At 36.1% G+C, this 15,103-nt stretch overlaps 1 protein-coding gene across 6 annotated transcripts in view; it reads right to left on the bottom strand.

Annotated features, from left to right (window-relative positions):
* Window positions 1–212: 212 nt before the first annotated feature.
* SOX6 (SRY-box transcription factor 6) overlaps window positions 213–15,103 on the bottom strand; it is a 457,096-nt gene continuing 442,205 nt past the window's right edge. For all 6 annotated transcript variants that reach the window (XM_024202164.3, XM_024202167.3, XM_024202166.3 and 3 more), the window contains one exon: window positions 213–7,234. In XM_024202164.3, coding sequence (XP_024057932.1) covers window positions 6,931–7,234 — 304 coding nt within the window. In that variant the 3' untranslated portion in view covers window positions 213–6,930. The remainder of the gene's footprint in view (window positions 7,235–15,103) is intronic.

Genomic DNA, 15,103 nt, shown 5'->3' with positions numbered 1-15,103 from the left:
TCTTATAGACACTCCCCTGAGGGGTCTATACCCCTATCATGGCATATACGGTATCACCCAAAGATGACATGTTTAACATATCAGGAAAGCACCTTGTGCAAAAAAAAAAAAAAAAAAAAAAACCCCCAAAAAACCCAAAAAAGAAGCAAAGAAGAAAAAAAACATCCTAAAAAACAGTAAATGAAAAAAATAACAAAAAAACAAAAAAAAAAAAAAAAAAAAAAAAAATCCCCCCGCAATCCCAAACATGTAGGTAAGGTGCCAACATACACCAGAATATACTGTATAAGGACTGTGTCTTTCAGTTGTGTCTTTTCCATTAATTACTGAGGCAGAGGAGGAGAAGACTCTTAAATGTACCACTGAAAGATTATTTAATATTTAATTTACCTCACGTCAATACTGCACAACAAAATCCAAGTTGTCTGTTTATGCAATGAAGCACAGCTAAGAATAAGGATTCTCTTTTTTTTTTAATTGAGAGCAGATTTTGTTTTAAATCAATATCCTTAGCAAACTTTTTTTTCTTTTTTACTGTATCGAGAGGAGAGTGTGAGAAAGATGTGATGGCAACCTTTAAGTTCATTTAAAAACTTTACACTGGACTGTACAAGATTTTTTTCTGATAAATTATTTACATTTTCAGACTTTAAAACATATTCAAAGCAGCAATAGACACTAGTTTTTCCTCTAAACGCCCAAATATTTACCAGCCATGGGCCCAGGGTAGGTACCTGCATTGTATATAGAATTTCTACAAAGAAAACCTGCCAGTTAAAATTTGCTAGTGGGTGTACAAACAGCAGCTCTAGCATTTTAAGAGCCACACCCATAGTGTTGCTAAAGGAACCAAAGCATAGTACCTTGACAAGAGAGTCTCAGTTGTCCCAACAGCTCTACACAAACTTTACAATTGGAAACAGCAGCTAGCATGTCAGTCCAGCATGTCAGTGAATTGTGCTGATTAAATTAACATAGAGTACAATCTCACAATATACATCACAAACAAATTACAATGTCAGGAAATAAGAGTTACAGTAAGATAAGTTATGTAGTAACAGCTTATAAGCTTGTCTTAATGTAATAAAAAAAATTTTACATGGCAAATACAATAATGAGTGAACATAAATGCTAAACATCCTACTCTGTTACAAGCTGAAGAAGGAAAAAAATGGTGCTTTCGAGAAAGCAAAACACAAATGACAAAGGAAGACAAACGGAGAATGCACACTAGCAGGTCTGCAATGTGCAGCATACAAACAGTTAAATATTTGCACATTCCCCATACTCTAAGAGCACCAAGGACCTCACTTGTGTTTTTTAAGAAAGCGGAAATTACAAAGCAAGCAATGTCACTAAGTTGCTTTATAGCTTTCATATTGCCATAAATACCAATTTGATAAGTTTTCCTTTAGCCCCTCCCCCCACCCCTTTGCACCCAATGCGTGAACTCTCAGAATACTTCTTTGTCAGCTTTTTAAAATGCATCTGGTACTTAAAAGGGATGTGGAGTCAAAAGAAATACGTTTCCATATACATATCTTTTAATGCTTTTTTTGTTCTGTAGTAGGATCAGGGCATTACAGTATATCAAAAATGTAATATCATCTGAGAAAAATCACAGACTATAATGGGTTTATATAAAAAAGGTGTTTGGATAAAGAAGTTATTTAAGGAGAAAGAGCAAGTATTTTGTAAAAGATCAAATGAGGTTATATAATATTTTTTAAAATGAACATGCTTAAGTGCCAACTTGAGTCTTAAACAAGCATGCAAACGCCTGGGGTCTGAGACCGTTTGTCAACTTCTCATTAAAAATATGAAGAATTATATCATACATTCTACTGGCTGAATTTCTAGTGCAGTTGTTGGCACTGTAACCCTGGGTCAGCAAATGATTTAAGCACATGCTTAACTTTGAACAACTTAGTGGTGTTGCATTCATTTCAATGGAACTACTCACATGCTTAAAGTTAAGCAGATACTTATGTGTTTTGCTGGGGGCCCTGCAATATTTCTTACTGAAAAATCATTTTGATAAAGTTTCAAGAAATTCCATGTCTTTGACAACACAAAAAACAGTAATCCATAGGGACAATGCGGGGACCATGCTTGAATTTAGTATTAGGGCATGGTTGTGTTTACACTCTAAACAATCATTGTTTTCAACCAACTGCTGTACTCTTTTTACAGGATATAGTACTTTCTGTACATAACCCTAGTTGAATAATAGTGTAGTCATTCATTTTGGAGTTCCCACTCCGTAGCAATCCCATCTTTTACCCTCACCCTACCTCTTGATGAGCCTAAACACACCAATTTAGGAGAACATTCTGATCCCATGCATTCTCAGAAGCTGGTTTCACAAGCTAGATGGTGATACATGAACGTGTACATGGATCAGAATTGGGCCCTTTCGTGAGGGTTGTTTCCCCATGTAAACATGTACCTTGAAAATCAGAGGTTCTATTCCATTAAGACTTTAATTTCTGTTTCGTCAAACACCAAGTGAAGTCAACAATTTACCTCTAGCTGGCACCAGACAGCTTCAGGAGTGTTCTTCTCTTGAAAATAAGTCTTTTATACGTTTCCAAAAAGAAAATATATTGCATCTGTTAACTAAATAAGGAAATATACTGTAAAACTGTTTCAGTTCACAGTAAAAATAGCTTTACTATATTTGTGCATTACCTGAATGGCATGATTTTTTTAAAATCAGAATTATTCTGCGGTACTTAAACTCAATGCTTTGAAAACAATCCCACATGTCCTCTTTGCCAATATTTTTTCCTGTTTTTTAACTCCTGATATGACGATATCATGACATAATGAACACAGCAATCAACAGTTTAACAGTATTAAATCTAATTAGCTTTGCAAGGGCTCTCTTAATGATGATAATCTTCTTGAGGCATGTGTTGTTGCCTCCAAAATGCCATTATCTGCTTTCAAATAGGAATGAAACTATTTCATCAGTTTTGCTCGGATTCACAAAGCAAATTGAGTTTCCTACCAGCTGTACTGGAAAGTTGGTATGTATAAACTTTCTATAAAAAAAAGAAAAAAAGTATTCTGTTTGTGGAATATGCAATTAAAATTCAACGAGAGCACAAGTGAGGCATCTTGCTGTCCCAGCTACAGGTCCACAATACTGCTCTCACACTGCGGGTGTAAATTCAGCATCTACATGAGGTACAGTGACTTGTCAGCATTTAATATGGACCAACATACACTGATACAGAACCAAAGTAAATACATAACTTATACTTCACTAAGTATCCATGAACAAAAAATAAAATTCTATTTCCTATGTTATATTTACACAATTTTTAAAAAAATCTAAAATGAGATGGTAAATTCATCAAAAACTTTGTTTTGAGCTCCAATTAATAAAGTAAAAATGACATTTTTCCTTATGATTGTCCTTCCTTGATTTCCACTGACATTTTAGAGCCAATGTCGGCTAATAAATACAATAAAATGCTTATATGCACAATTTAGATTCAGTTACTTCCCTCTCACTTCTCCAACCAATAAATGCAGGTTTTACAATCTGGTGATTCCTGAACAGCCAATCATTTTCAAGAATGTGGCTTTAAGTGACAGAGCATGAGCATTGAGGCAGGGCTGGAGCTAAAACAAAGTGTTCATACATACATGTATTTTGCATAAATAAATGAAATAAGACATAAAAATGACTCAAATCCGGCAACTGTGAGGCAGGCCCACACGAGTCGAAACAGATGACTTTTGTTCATATAGTTTTCGTACAACAGTTTCACATTAGTCAGAAGTGATAAAAAATACCATTTATATCCAGTGCTTATAACACTTACGAAACAACATCTGTGAGTGTGTGTGTTTTTTGTACTACAAGCAAAATCAAGTTTCAGTCCTAAAGAACAGTCCTTTGTTCTCCACCAGCCTGCAGAATATTATTTTGGCATGGTCATAAAATTTAAAAAAATTAACCTACTAATCTAAATGTTTGCCTTTGTGCAAAAATAATTACATAAAAAACAATGCTAGCAATACAGCATTCTACCTATGCAACAGAACCAGAAAGAAAAGAGAAAGAGAAAAGAAATGAGGTGGGGGGAGGGAGAGATATTTAGAACTAGTGAAATTTGTAAGACATTAATAAATAGTTGTTCTTTAGGAAATAATAGTACCCTCCCACCTAATCCAAGCTAGATGTATTAAAAACAGTTCAAATCTTCAAGAAATATTAAGAACAAAAAAAACAACACTTTCTATCAGTACCTTAGCCAGCTTAAAGAGGGCGCTCACCAGCTAATGACACAGCATATGCCTTTAAAGTCTTGGCTAGACCAGTTTATTGCTATTAGACATGGACTTAGAACCACACTTAATAAATAGTAAAAATATAGCATTTTGTTCCAAATTACAAAATGGTCAGAGAAATTTGACCACTGTGTTTCTGTGTCATTATCTTTATAAATCGTCCTGTAAACTGAACAATCTTCATTGTTTTTGCACATTTAGATGTGATTCCTACAGTGGTGACACCGATTATCTCCACTCAAACAGCTGCAGCAGTTGTGAGAGAAATGACAGCTCACAGCACAGCGACTCATCATTAGATCTTACAGGAAGCTTTACAAGATTGTGTGACGGGCATGAAGATAATCTCTATTAATACTGTACCTATTTAGTCATATGGGGCCTGATCCAATGCTCATTAAAATCAATGGGGGCTGGATCAGGTCCATATATATTTATTTGAATGTATCTGATTCTGCAAGGTGTTGAGTGCTTCACGGAGATGCTGAACACCTTAAACTCGCAGTAAAGTCAGTGGGAGTTGAGGACACTCAGCACAAGTGCAGGATCAGACGCCCAGTACTGTCTCTTATGCACAGTGATTTATTTGTGAGTATCAAGAGTAGAGTGGGAGTGAAGAAAAGAAGAAAATGTCTCCCTTTTTATATTCTCTTTGTCTCTGAACATTCAGTAACTTCTCAACCTGGGAGTGTTCCCTCTCTTTCTCCCCCATATATTTGCCAGAAGTTTTCTTTGTCATTGATATTGTTTCTAATCATACAAATAATAATATTTTGCATTTTATAGCAGGTTTCATCCAAATATCCCAAATCACCTTACAATTATGTATAAAGTTTCTTAAAACCCATATGATATAAAAAAACCCCATCATTATCCTCATTTTACAGATAGAGAAATTGAGGCACAGAGATATTAAGGCCCCAATCCTGCAAACACATACGTAGTTAGACTCATACATGTGAGTATAATTAAATACATACCTAAGTGTTCATAGAACTGTGGCTTAAATGACTTGCCCAAAGTCACTCAGCCAGTCAATGGCTGAGCAAGGAAAGGAACTCAGGAGTTCTGGCTCCCATTCCCATGCAACTAATATTTGATAAATCTATTGTAATGCACTCTTTGCCTTGCTCTGCAATTCAGACTTTTGTGTGAATTTTCCCTCAAAGAATTTCACAAATAAATCACTGCATAAATACACTGAAGATATCAGAAAGCTCCCGCAGGTGACCATTGGAATGGGGATGAACAGAACCTTGATTCACTACTTGATTCTACAGGCCCTACAAATCCATCACTGCGGATTCTGAAGAGACATTGAATGCACCTGTCTCCATTGATTGTTCATTGGTATATTGTATAAGTATAGATGTGTATCATGACACACAGAAATATATAGGAGTATATGTACTGTATGTACATATTAAAAGTATCCAATTCTATATTGCATTATATGCAGTATAGTGGTTCCAGATGTTCTTTGGATGTACAGTGTTATGGAAATAATTGGATTTTCCATTCACAAATTCCACTTTCATTTTGGGAAGCAGGTGCATTTTTTATTTTCAGACACCTGCATGTTTTGGGGGAAGAAAGAGAAAGGGCTCTTTAAGACAGTCATAAGGAATTATAAATGTAATGCCACCAACAGTACATTTTAAAATAAATATTAAGTATTTGCACCCTTGACATTCTGGAATGAATAAATTATTTAAGAGAAAATGTGTTAAGACTGAATGCAAGGGTTAAAAGCAAAGGGATAGAGAATGTAGTCAGAGGTGGCCTCACACTGCTAAGACAGGCCTGTCCATAGCTGGTGATCGCGCTTTTGTGCTTAATATTTTGCACTAATGGCATATCAAGAGGCAAAAGCAATTGGGCACGTGCACTGTGGCAACCTTGTTCACTACTTAAGAATATCCTGTCTCCAGATTCCTGAGTACTTTACCATTTTCTGGAAAAAAATTATGTTTTACATATATTTTTTTAAGATGCCAAAGGATTGTCTAAGACTTTACAGTGTCTCCCTTAAGACTTTTTTAAAATGTTAAGATTCAAAAGTTATGAAAAGTTTGGCACATCAGAAGTTCAGCTATACAAGTGGAAAAAGTGGAATTCAGAGTTTGTTTAAAAGATGAGCTCTGACACACAGATGCGTACACTTGCGGACTTGTTCTGTTTCACAATATGAAATCTGCAGTTTTTGTTTTCTAAAATAATCCAGAATAAAAACACATTCACAACCTGTAGGCTGGCACAGCATACCTGAGTGAGAATGTATAACCCCCATCTAAAACAAAAACTTAAACCTTTATCAGCATCCAAATAGGGGAGGGGGAAAAAGACAAGAGACAAAAGGTAAGACTTGTAAGACAGCTATTGATTCATATAAGTTTTCAAGTCCCAATGTCTGATATTTAATATATGTCTTCACCTAAATTAAAAAAAAAACAGGTTCATGAAAATTAGGGGAACAATCTGTCTCACACGTTAAGAAACATTTAAGACCATTCTGCTGATGTAACTGTAGGAGCCACACATGCATGCAGGCTCTTTAAGAACTTTTTGTTCAACAAAAAACAAAAAATCAAAAGAGTCAGAGTACTTTAATTCTGCAAACACTCCTCAGTTGGCACTGACAGCCTCGTGGGCTTCATTTTCACTGCTATAGTCTGATTTGGGATCATCCTCATAGTCCTCATACATTTCCATCTCATCCTCTCCATTTATTATTTCATTTCCAGCAAGGCTTCCGCTGTCTGTCTTCATACCATAAGTGCTCTGAATGACAGGGATGCTGGGCTCTGGACTGGCAGAGGTGCTAGAGCAATCAGATGTCATCTGAGGTGATGGTGCGGTAGTTGCCATGGTAATAGCACCAGGATAGACAACACCTGTTCCTGTGGTGATTGGAATCTGAGGCTGCTGTCTGCAAGGAAACACAAGAATGGAACATGATTACCTTTAGTTTAGATCTGGAGTGGAACCCTACTGTGTATACCAAACAAAAGTAAAATACGTGGTTTCTACAGAACATATTGGTGTACTCCTTTGAGTTCCAGATTCTGATCCTGCAAGGTGCGGAGTGCCCTTTGCTCCTGTCAAGTGCAACTGGAGATAAAGCTGCTCAGCAACTCACAGTATCACACCTTTGATGCATTCAGGTATTGGGTGGTTTAACATAAAATAGACTGCAAAATGTCGCTCAATTTTCTAATACATATGACTTTGTCAAAGCTGGCTTCTGCAGCTTAAAACCTGGCCATTCAAATGTCTCACTGTAGTCCCAGCCTTGCAGCCATACATAGGAGAGCTGGTCAAATAATTTATTGTGAATAATATTCACTGTGCTGAGCACCCGGGGGAGACCATGAGTTCTAGTGTAAGTTCTTCAACTGACTACTGTGAATAGTACTACACCCTTCACAGACCTTATTACTGAGTAATAAAGTAATTGAGACTTAATTGAAAGTCATGTCACAATGGGCCTTAGGCTCCTCAGGCACTTAAGCACTTTAGATATTTTACCCATAGTCCTTAAATTCATGATCACTTAGTATTTGTTCTTCAGAACCTCGTCTCAGTGCACAGGATAGACAGTCAATGAGGATTGCTAAGTTTCAGCCGGCTGCTTACTAGCCATCCCTGTGTCTGTCCTTATTCACTTGCCTGTCCTGATCAGTGATTAAGGGCAAGAGTGCAAAAACTGTCATTTGTGCGTTAGTCTCATTCACTCATTGACATGAGACTACAATCATGCTAAATATCACACCACTGAGCTACCAGGAGATTAAGCTACTCCAAGTTCAGGAACCATGGGAGCCAGTGAAATCATAACATTCCATATAGAACATATCACTATGGGATTTGTTCTGAAAGTGACTCCCCCGCCCCATCTTTACCTAATATAAGCTTAAATGTCCGAAAAGAAGAGAAGAGAAAAAAGGAGATTTTGCTGAGAGATTGAGAGGAAGTGAAGGTGGAGACATCTTGATTTGGTTAAATTATAATATATGAGCAGAGAATTTTCATTTCTTAAGGCTTTGCACAACATGCTTTTGTGACAGAAAAATACACATGGATAGAAAATGTGTCTCTTTCCCTCATTCCACTTCATTACAAACTACTTTCACTATACTGCCAATACATTTTGGGACAAATTCTGCCTCTGGATGTATGCACAGCTTCCAGTGAAATTCACAGGAGTGCCATTGTGAACATGTGATGATAGAATTTGGTTATTTGCCATCTTTTTATAGAATCCTGACTTTGGTGAAGTCTCATCTCCCAGTCTAAGACATAGGCCCCCAGTTCAGAACAAAACGTAAATGGAGTAAAAAGGCAGATGAGAATGTTACTCGCCCTGCTAGTAAAGCCACTGGAGCACCCATCAAACACCAGTTTTAGAAGAATGGTGCTGCTGATGAACAGTTCACAATAAATAAGTTATTCAGTGTGTTTAAATCACTTTTTTCATGTTTGTAAATTGTCTACAAACAGACTGAGATTTTCACTAATTTGTCCCCTATTTGAAATCATTTGATAAATGTTTTGGGCAAACATTTTTCAGCCTATAGTTTTGCTTGCTAATGATTTGCTGCTAGTATTGCTTCAAGTGTTTCAACTTTAACAATTCAATATTCCAACTGTGGGACTGGCTACTTAAATCACATGGTACGATTTCTGTTCCCTGATTGATTGATATAAGCTTTATAAATTACTTCTGCGACAAGCCCAAGATTACCTCTCCACAATCGTTCAGACAAAAGAAACATTCACCTGAAAGTTTGTTTGCCAAAAGCAAATAAATAAGTAGGTCCACAAATGGTCGCAGCAACATTCTCTTTAGAAGTCACCAAGATGTCCATGTGTAATTTTCTCACACTATTCACCAAGTTCTAATGCCAACATTAACCTTTTTTCCTGATATTTCTTTTAATATCATTAATAAATTGACAAAAAAAGGAACTCCACAGTATTAACTCTGAAAGCTCTTCTGAGAAAAGCAGTGCTTTTATACAGCAACATCAGTGGGGCTTACCCTTCCAATATATAAGCTGTTTAGAAACCGGTATTTTTAATGTGTGTTATGTCTGTTGCAGTAGTGTCTACAGGTCCCAATCAGGAATGGTTTCCCACAATTCTGTGTGCTAGATCTCACATGTACAAAGATCTAGCACAAAGTTAAGAAATTGCATAGGGCATTTGTGTGTGACCCTTGACTGTCTAATCCCTTGAAAAAAACATATTTTTTTCATAAGTGGGCAACTAGTTACTAATGGCCAAGATATGAGAACTGATTGTGAAAACAGTGCTCTTAGCTCAAGTGAAGAGACTGCCGTGGTCACGTGCAGACTGTTCTGTGCTATCCCTTTCTTTGCAGTGTTAGAGAGCATTTTTCCCTCTACCATAAGGGAAAAAAAAATCAGAAGGAGCCATGGAGTGGCATGACAAGAAAGGCAGTGTAGAAGTGCTACATGTTGTAGGTAATCTGGTACACTGCTTGTCTGATTTTTTTAAGCCATTTATTAAAGGTTAGCAACTCTCTCTCACATGTCTGCATTTTAATGGGAGGGGAAGTATTTTTGCAATAGCATTACATCTCTTCAACACTTTTTAAGGTAAGAAAGAGTGCAGGTTACCTGGGGATAGTGAGGATGAATCTGCAGTGTTGGTATTTTACTCTAGGCATCATCTCTTGTGCATGCCAAGTCGTAGCATGAACATAAGTAGTATAACAGATCTGCATAACTGATTTGTGTAACAGGAAAGTAGGTCACACCTTTGGGGCTTAATGAATCACTCTTAAGAATGCACTTCACTATTGTTCCTCTAGTGAAGTGTAGAAAAAGCACACGTGTGGTGAACGTGCTTACTGACTGGAGTAGGTCAAAACCAATGGATTATCTGAAGACCTAGATGTGTATTTAATCAGAAATTGGGTTTTTTTTAGTTGTATTGCCACATAGACCATCCTGTGCAATAAAAGATATAAAATAATTCTGGCAAAATCCTGGATCCATTAAAGTCAATGGGAGCTTTGCCATCGACTTCGGTGGAGTCACGATTTCTCCTTAAAACTTTCTAAGATTTCAAAATAAAGGATGGATAGTTACTGGATATTAATTATTTCAAGTGAAGTTAAAAAAGCAAAAAAAAATAAAAAAATGAGCTATGGCCAGAGTTAAATGCGAAGGTCTGATTCCACAAAACACTTAAGCATGTGCTTAACTTTAAGTACAAGTTTAAGTCTCATTGACCAACAAAACTTAAGTAAATGCTTTAAATGAAGGATGTGCTTAAGTCCTTTGCTGAATTGGGAGCTAAATGCCCATTTATCTAATCAAACATGTAAACTATTTTTTCTCTTCTGTGTAATTCTCTTGGTACTTCCTTTTACATTGGTGCATTCTGAGATGGTGTCATTATGACATCACAAGCTACATGGCTTGCACTTGATGCTGGAAATGACTGTAATTTTCTAGGAAATAAGATTATTCAGAGGAGAAAAAGAAGTAAAAAGGGGTTAGTTTAAATTTGCATTCTGCATGCTCTGAATTGATTGATTAGTTGGGGTGTCTAGCATATATTTCAGGTCTTAACTTAATTTTACATTTTTGATTTGCAGTTTACCTTAAAAACATTTGTATTTAAAAGTATTTGTCATATTGAATTCTAGATCCTCTAGTCTAGCCAAGCTGTGCTAAGCAGACTACCATAGGCAAACGTATTTTTACATCACCTCTATGCCTCCCTGATTCTGCTTCACCCCCTGGTTTAAGTTCTTAGTTGCACCCGGCTTCAGTGCCCACCAAAGGGCCTTTCCAGAAGCTGGAGATCACCAAAGTACAACAGTGCTCATGCCTTAGAGGTTATGAGAAGCGGTGGTGTAGAGCTGGCTACACCAGCTCTATATTACTAGAGGACTCTCTGATGCCAGGGAAATCATCAGAGGGCCAATTAAGCCAGTTCTATAGACCCTTTGCTCTGCCAGTGTTGCAAAGGGGCTGTATTGGGGCCAAGGATCTGGCCCAATATAATTAGACAAGTACAGTAACGAGTAGGCAACATGAAATTTCTCATATAAACTGACCTGCTGGCAATTTAGTAGTATTAACATTATTAGGATTTTCCTGGAGCACATTCCATTTTTTGACTTTTGCAAAACTAACTAAACATTTAAATTGGCAAATTACCATTGTTTGCTGATCCCTTCAGAACTATTTTCTGACAGCTTTTTAAATGACTGAAGCTAAATTGGTTGCGTTAGGGAAAATGCTTATGTGCTACACACCCTGAAACTTACTTCCCCGTAAGGAATAAAATAACAGTAAATCTCACAAAAGCACCCATTGTGTACTTACTTTTAGCTCTTGCTATACTGGTATAATATTACAGGCTTATTCAAAATGGTAGTCTACCAACATTCAGAATACACACATATACAGTAGTTACAAACACTGTAAAGGCTTTATTTATAAACATCTCATAGAGGCAAGACTCAAGAAAATTAACGTTCACATCACTTTGCAGACTAATGTATAGAATACATATGTCTACGTAAAGGGTATCAGACTATGAAAGTGACTGGGAATTGAATTATTTTTGTAAGAAAAGGTAACAAAATCCGCTGTTCTAAGTTGAAATCTCTGAGTTTATGGCTTCCACATGAACAACATTTACTTAAGGATTATGAAAAATGAAATATTGAAGATAAATTGTAAATTGCTTGAAGCTGCTTTAATGCTTAGCTTTCACAGAAGAGTTGAAAAGTTCTCATTCAAAGCTTCCCGTAAACAACTGTATCATTACAACTAAAATATTATAAAATATTAAATAAACCTGGCTGATTACAGGTTGAATTTCCACTTGTTATTTTTTAAATTAAATTGTATGTGTTAGTGCATTAAGTTTGAATTATCCTGCCTGATTGTATTCCTCATTTGGAGCAAAATTCACTAATGTATAGTTCCATCACAAGGTATAGACACTACTTAAGTCCCACTTAAGTCTTTAAAATACTGCTTAATTTGTATGTAAATGATGCATAGACCTTGTGCTGGTCTATTGCATAGGGATGAATATCACCCCTACGGTACAATCTCGCTCTCTTATTGAACTTCCCAGGGATTTGTCTAAGTAAGTGGTGCAGAATCTGGCCATTAGTCAGTTTATTTTTTTGTTCAAAATACTGCTATTTCACATAACAGTTTCTTAGGAAGCATTAACTTAAATTACTGCTGTGCGTCTTACTCTTGATTACTACAGTATGCCACTTACTACATGCTGTCAGAACCAATGCATGCACTTCTACGTTTCAGAAGCCAGAGAAACAAAAAGTTTGTTGTCATAGTAGAAATGGAGACAATTTTGCATTTGAGGGGAATCTGAGCAAGCACCACCCATACACATGACACAATCATTTCCACAGTAACTAAAGGCTCAGTCAGGAGGAGTTGACAGGGCTCAGCACCCTTCAGAATGGCACTCAGATACTATGGTGCTAATGGTGGTATAAGAACTTGAACTGAATAGAGAAAAGCAGAAGGAGATGACAAAAACACCAACACCTAAACAACACAAATATGTGACTGTATGAAATGCCATAAAGTTTTAATTCCCATGAATTAAATAGGTCTTTCTACCCCCCCATCTTCATACATCCTCTATTTATTTCTGCATACTGTGACTATAGTTTTGCACTTATTATAACAGATTAAACATATGATATGTAATTTAATCCACATGTTTAAATAAATAGATTAAAAAGAACAGAATTTCTAACTCAAGAACGTTACTGAGAAATCCAAACAGACATCACTTGTTTTCACGTATAGAACCTCAGGGGACTACAACCACAATAGAAACCTGGTGAGATGCTGGAAATGTCCAAACTTGAGTAACTGGAGGAAAGGGAATAGGCACTTTACAAATACATGAATGCCCACAAATACACCACTGAACATGGAAATTCGGAGCACTTTGCCCACTGTAAAATCTCTTTATGGATCTAAAACAACACTCAGGAAAAGGACCAACAGAACCCCTCATGAGAAGAAACTAGGATTATAAAACCTGAGTTTTGTTTTTTCTCCCCCCCAAAAAAACAAATCAAACAACCCTGTGGGGTTTGAGGATTTTATTTGGGTCTTCTCGTTTTATTTTGTCTTTTCTATTTCTATTCCACTATGAAGAATTTTGGTAAACAGAGAATACATTTGAAAGATTTTTGATCTTAGAAACATTTGGCTCTGATTTCACTCTGAAGTAGAGCTAGTTGGGAATTTTTTGACAAAACTTTTTTTCGACGAAACAAAATGCCTATTTGTTTAACCGGAGACAATTTGTGAAACAGGGTATTTCACTGAATCTCCTGACTTAAAAAGTTTTTTGAAAAAAAAAAAAGTCTAAATTGTTGCAATGAAGTGTTTTGATATTTTTAAACAAAAAAAAATGTTTTTCTGGTTCAAAATGACTTTTTGTTTGTAAATTTAAGCTAATTCAAGTGAAAAAAGATTAAAAAATCTAAAAGGTCTCAATCAAAACAACACATTTCAATCAACCCAAACCAAACATTTCTTTGATTTTTTGGTTCACAAAAAATTGAGATTTAAACTTTTTGTCCTGCTTTGGGTTGATAAAAATTTTCAAAGTCTTGAACATATTTGCAGGATGGGAAAACTATTTCCCAACAAACTCTGCTCTGAAGATTGACCTTAATTTGAATATAAATCTGCATTTGTGAACAAGGTTGTGTACTGTTTGTTACATTAAAATGGTGCTAAACTGTGGCATATTTGAGGGGTTTTGGCCCACAATGTTGTTTAGTTGAAACTTCATAATAGGCTGGACTTTGACAAAGCAAATAAGTAGGTGAAAGCAGGGTAAGCCTAACTAGTTAGTTGTCTGGAGACTCTATTGTTGTGGCGCAGTATTTTACTTTAATTGGAAGCTTTTTGTTTTGGACAATATATACACTTTTTATATTTAAGAAATAAATATTCTTACCAAGTGAATCATATAGTATAAGTTTTGTGTTTCATTTCAGATTTTTTTTTCTCCAGTTTCTCACTTGGTGTTTTCAGTAAGTTTTGGTTTGTTTGTTTGTTTTTCTGGGAAAAAAACAATGGAATTTTTTGGGGGGGGGGGGAGGGGGACCCTGTGGAAGGTCAAACAACCACAAAAGAAACCCTGTAAAAACAAATTCAGAAGAACCACACACATTCTAGGTATCCTCAGCTCCCAAATTTAAATACAGATGGAACAAAGACATGAATCCTTTGTCACTTTTGACTAATCTATGTAATGCATTTTCATATTCTCTCATGTTTCCAACCAAGGGCCGGATTCCCTCTTACGCCAAGTTTCTGTTATACATCTTTAGCTTTGTAAAGGGATCTTAAAGTGGTTGTAAATTACATTCAAATCATATCAATATAAATGTAATTTACACTCACTTTAAGGCCTCTTTTTTCTGCCAGATGGGTGTTAAGAGGTCATAGTGTAAATTAGAAGAATCAGGACTCATGTATTTAGAAAAATGATTAAATTCCCATGTTGCCTCTCATGATTCTTTGTGATATATCACAAGGAGACATTAAGGTTAACTTGGGTCTTTGGATTCATGGGGAATAGTTTTGACTGTTTTTGAAAAACAGTCATTGTGTCATTCACTTTTCTACAAGAACGGAATAATTCTTAATCCTGACCTCCTTATTTTACCTGCTCCTCTGATCCCTACAATGTTGCAGTTTAATTATGCTTTGAATTAGCAACCGATTCTCCCATTGTCTTTTCT

Source organism: Terrapene carolina, unplaced genomic scaffold, assembly GCF_002925995.2.
Source record: "Terrapene carolina triunguis isolate 2854851 unplaced genomic scaffold, T_m_triunguis-2.0 Scaffold96, whole genome shotgun sequence".
In the NCBI taxonomy this organism is placed as follows: Eukaryota; Metazoa; Chordata; order Testudines; family Emydidae; genus Terrapene; species Terrapene triunguis.
The sequence above is the reverse complement of the archived record's forward strand: the minus strand, read 5'-3'. Positions and strand labels throughout refer to the sequence as shown.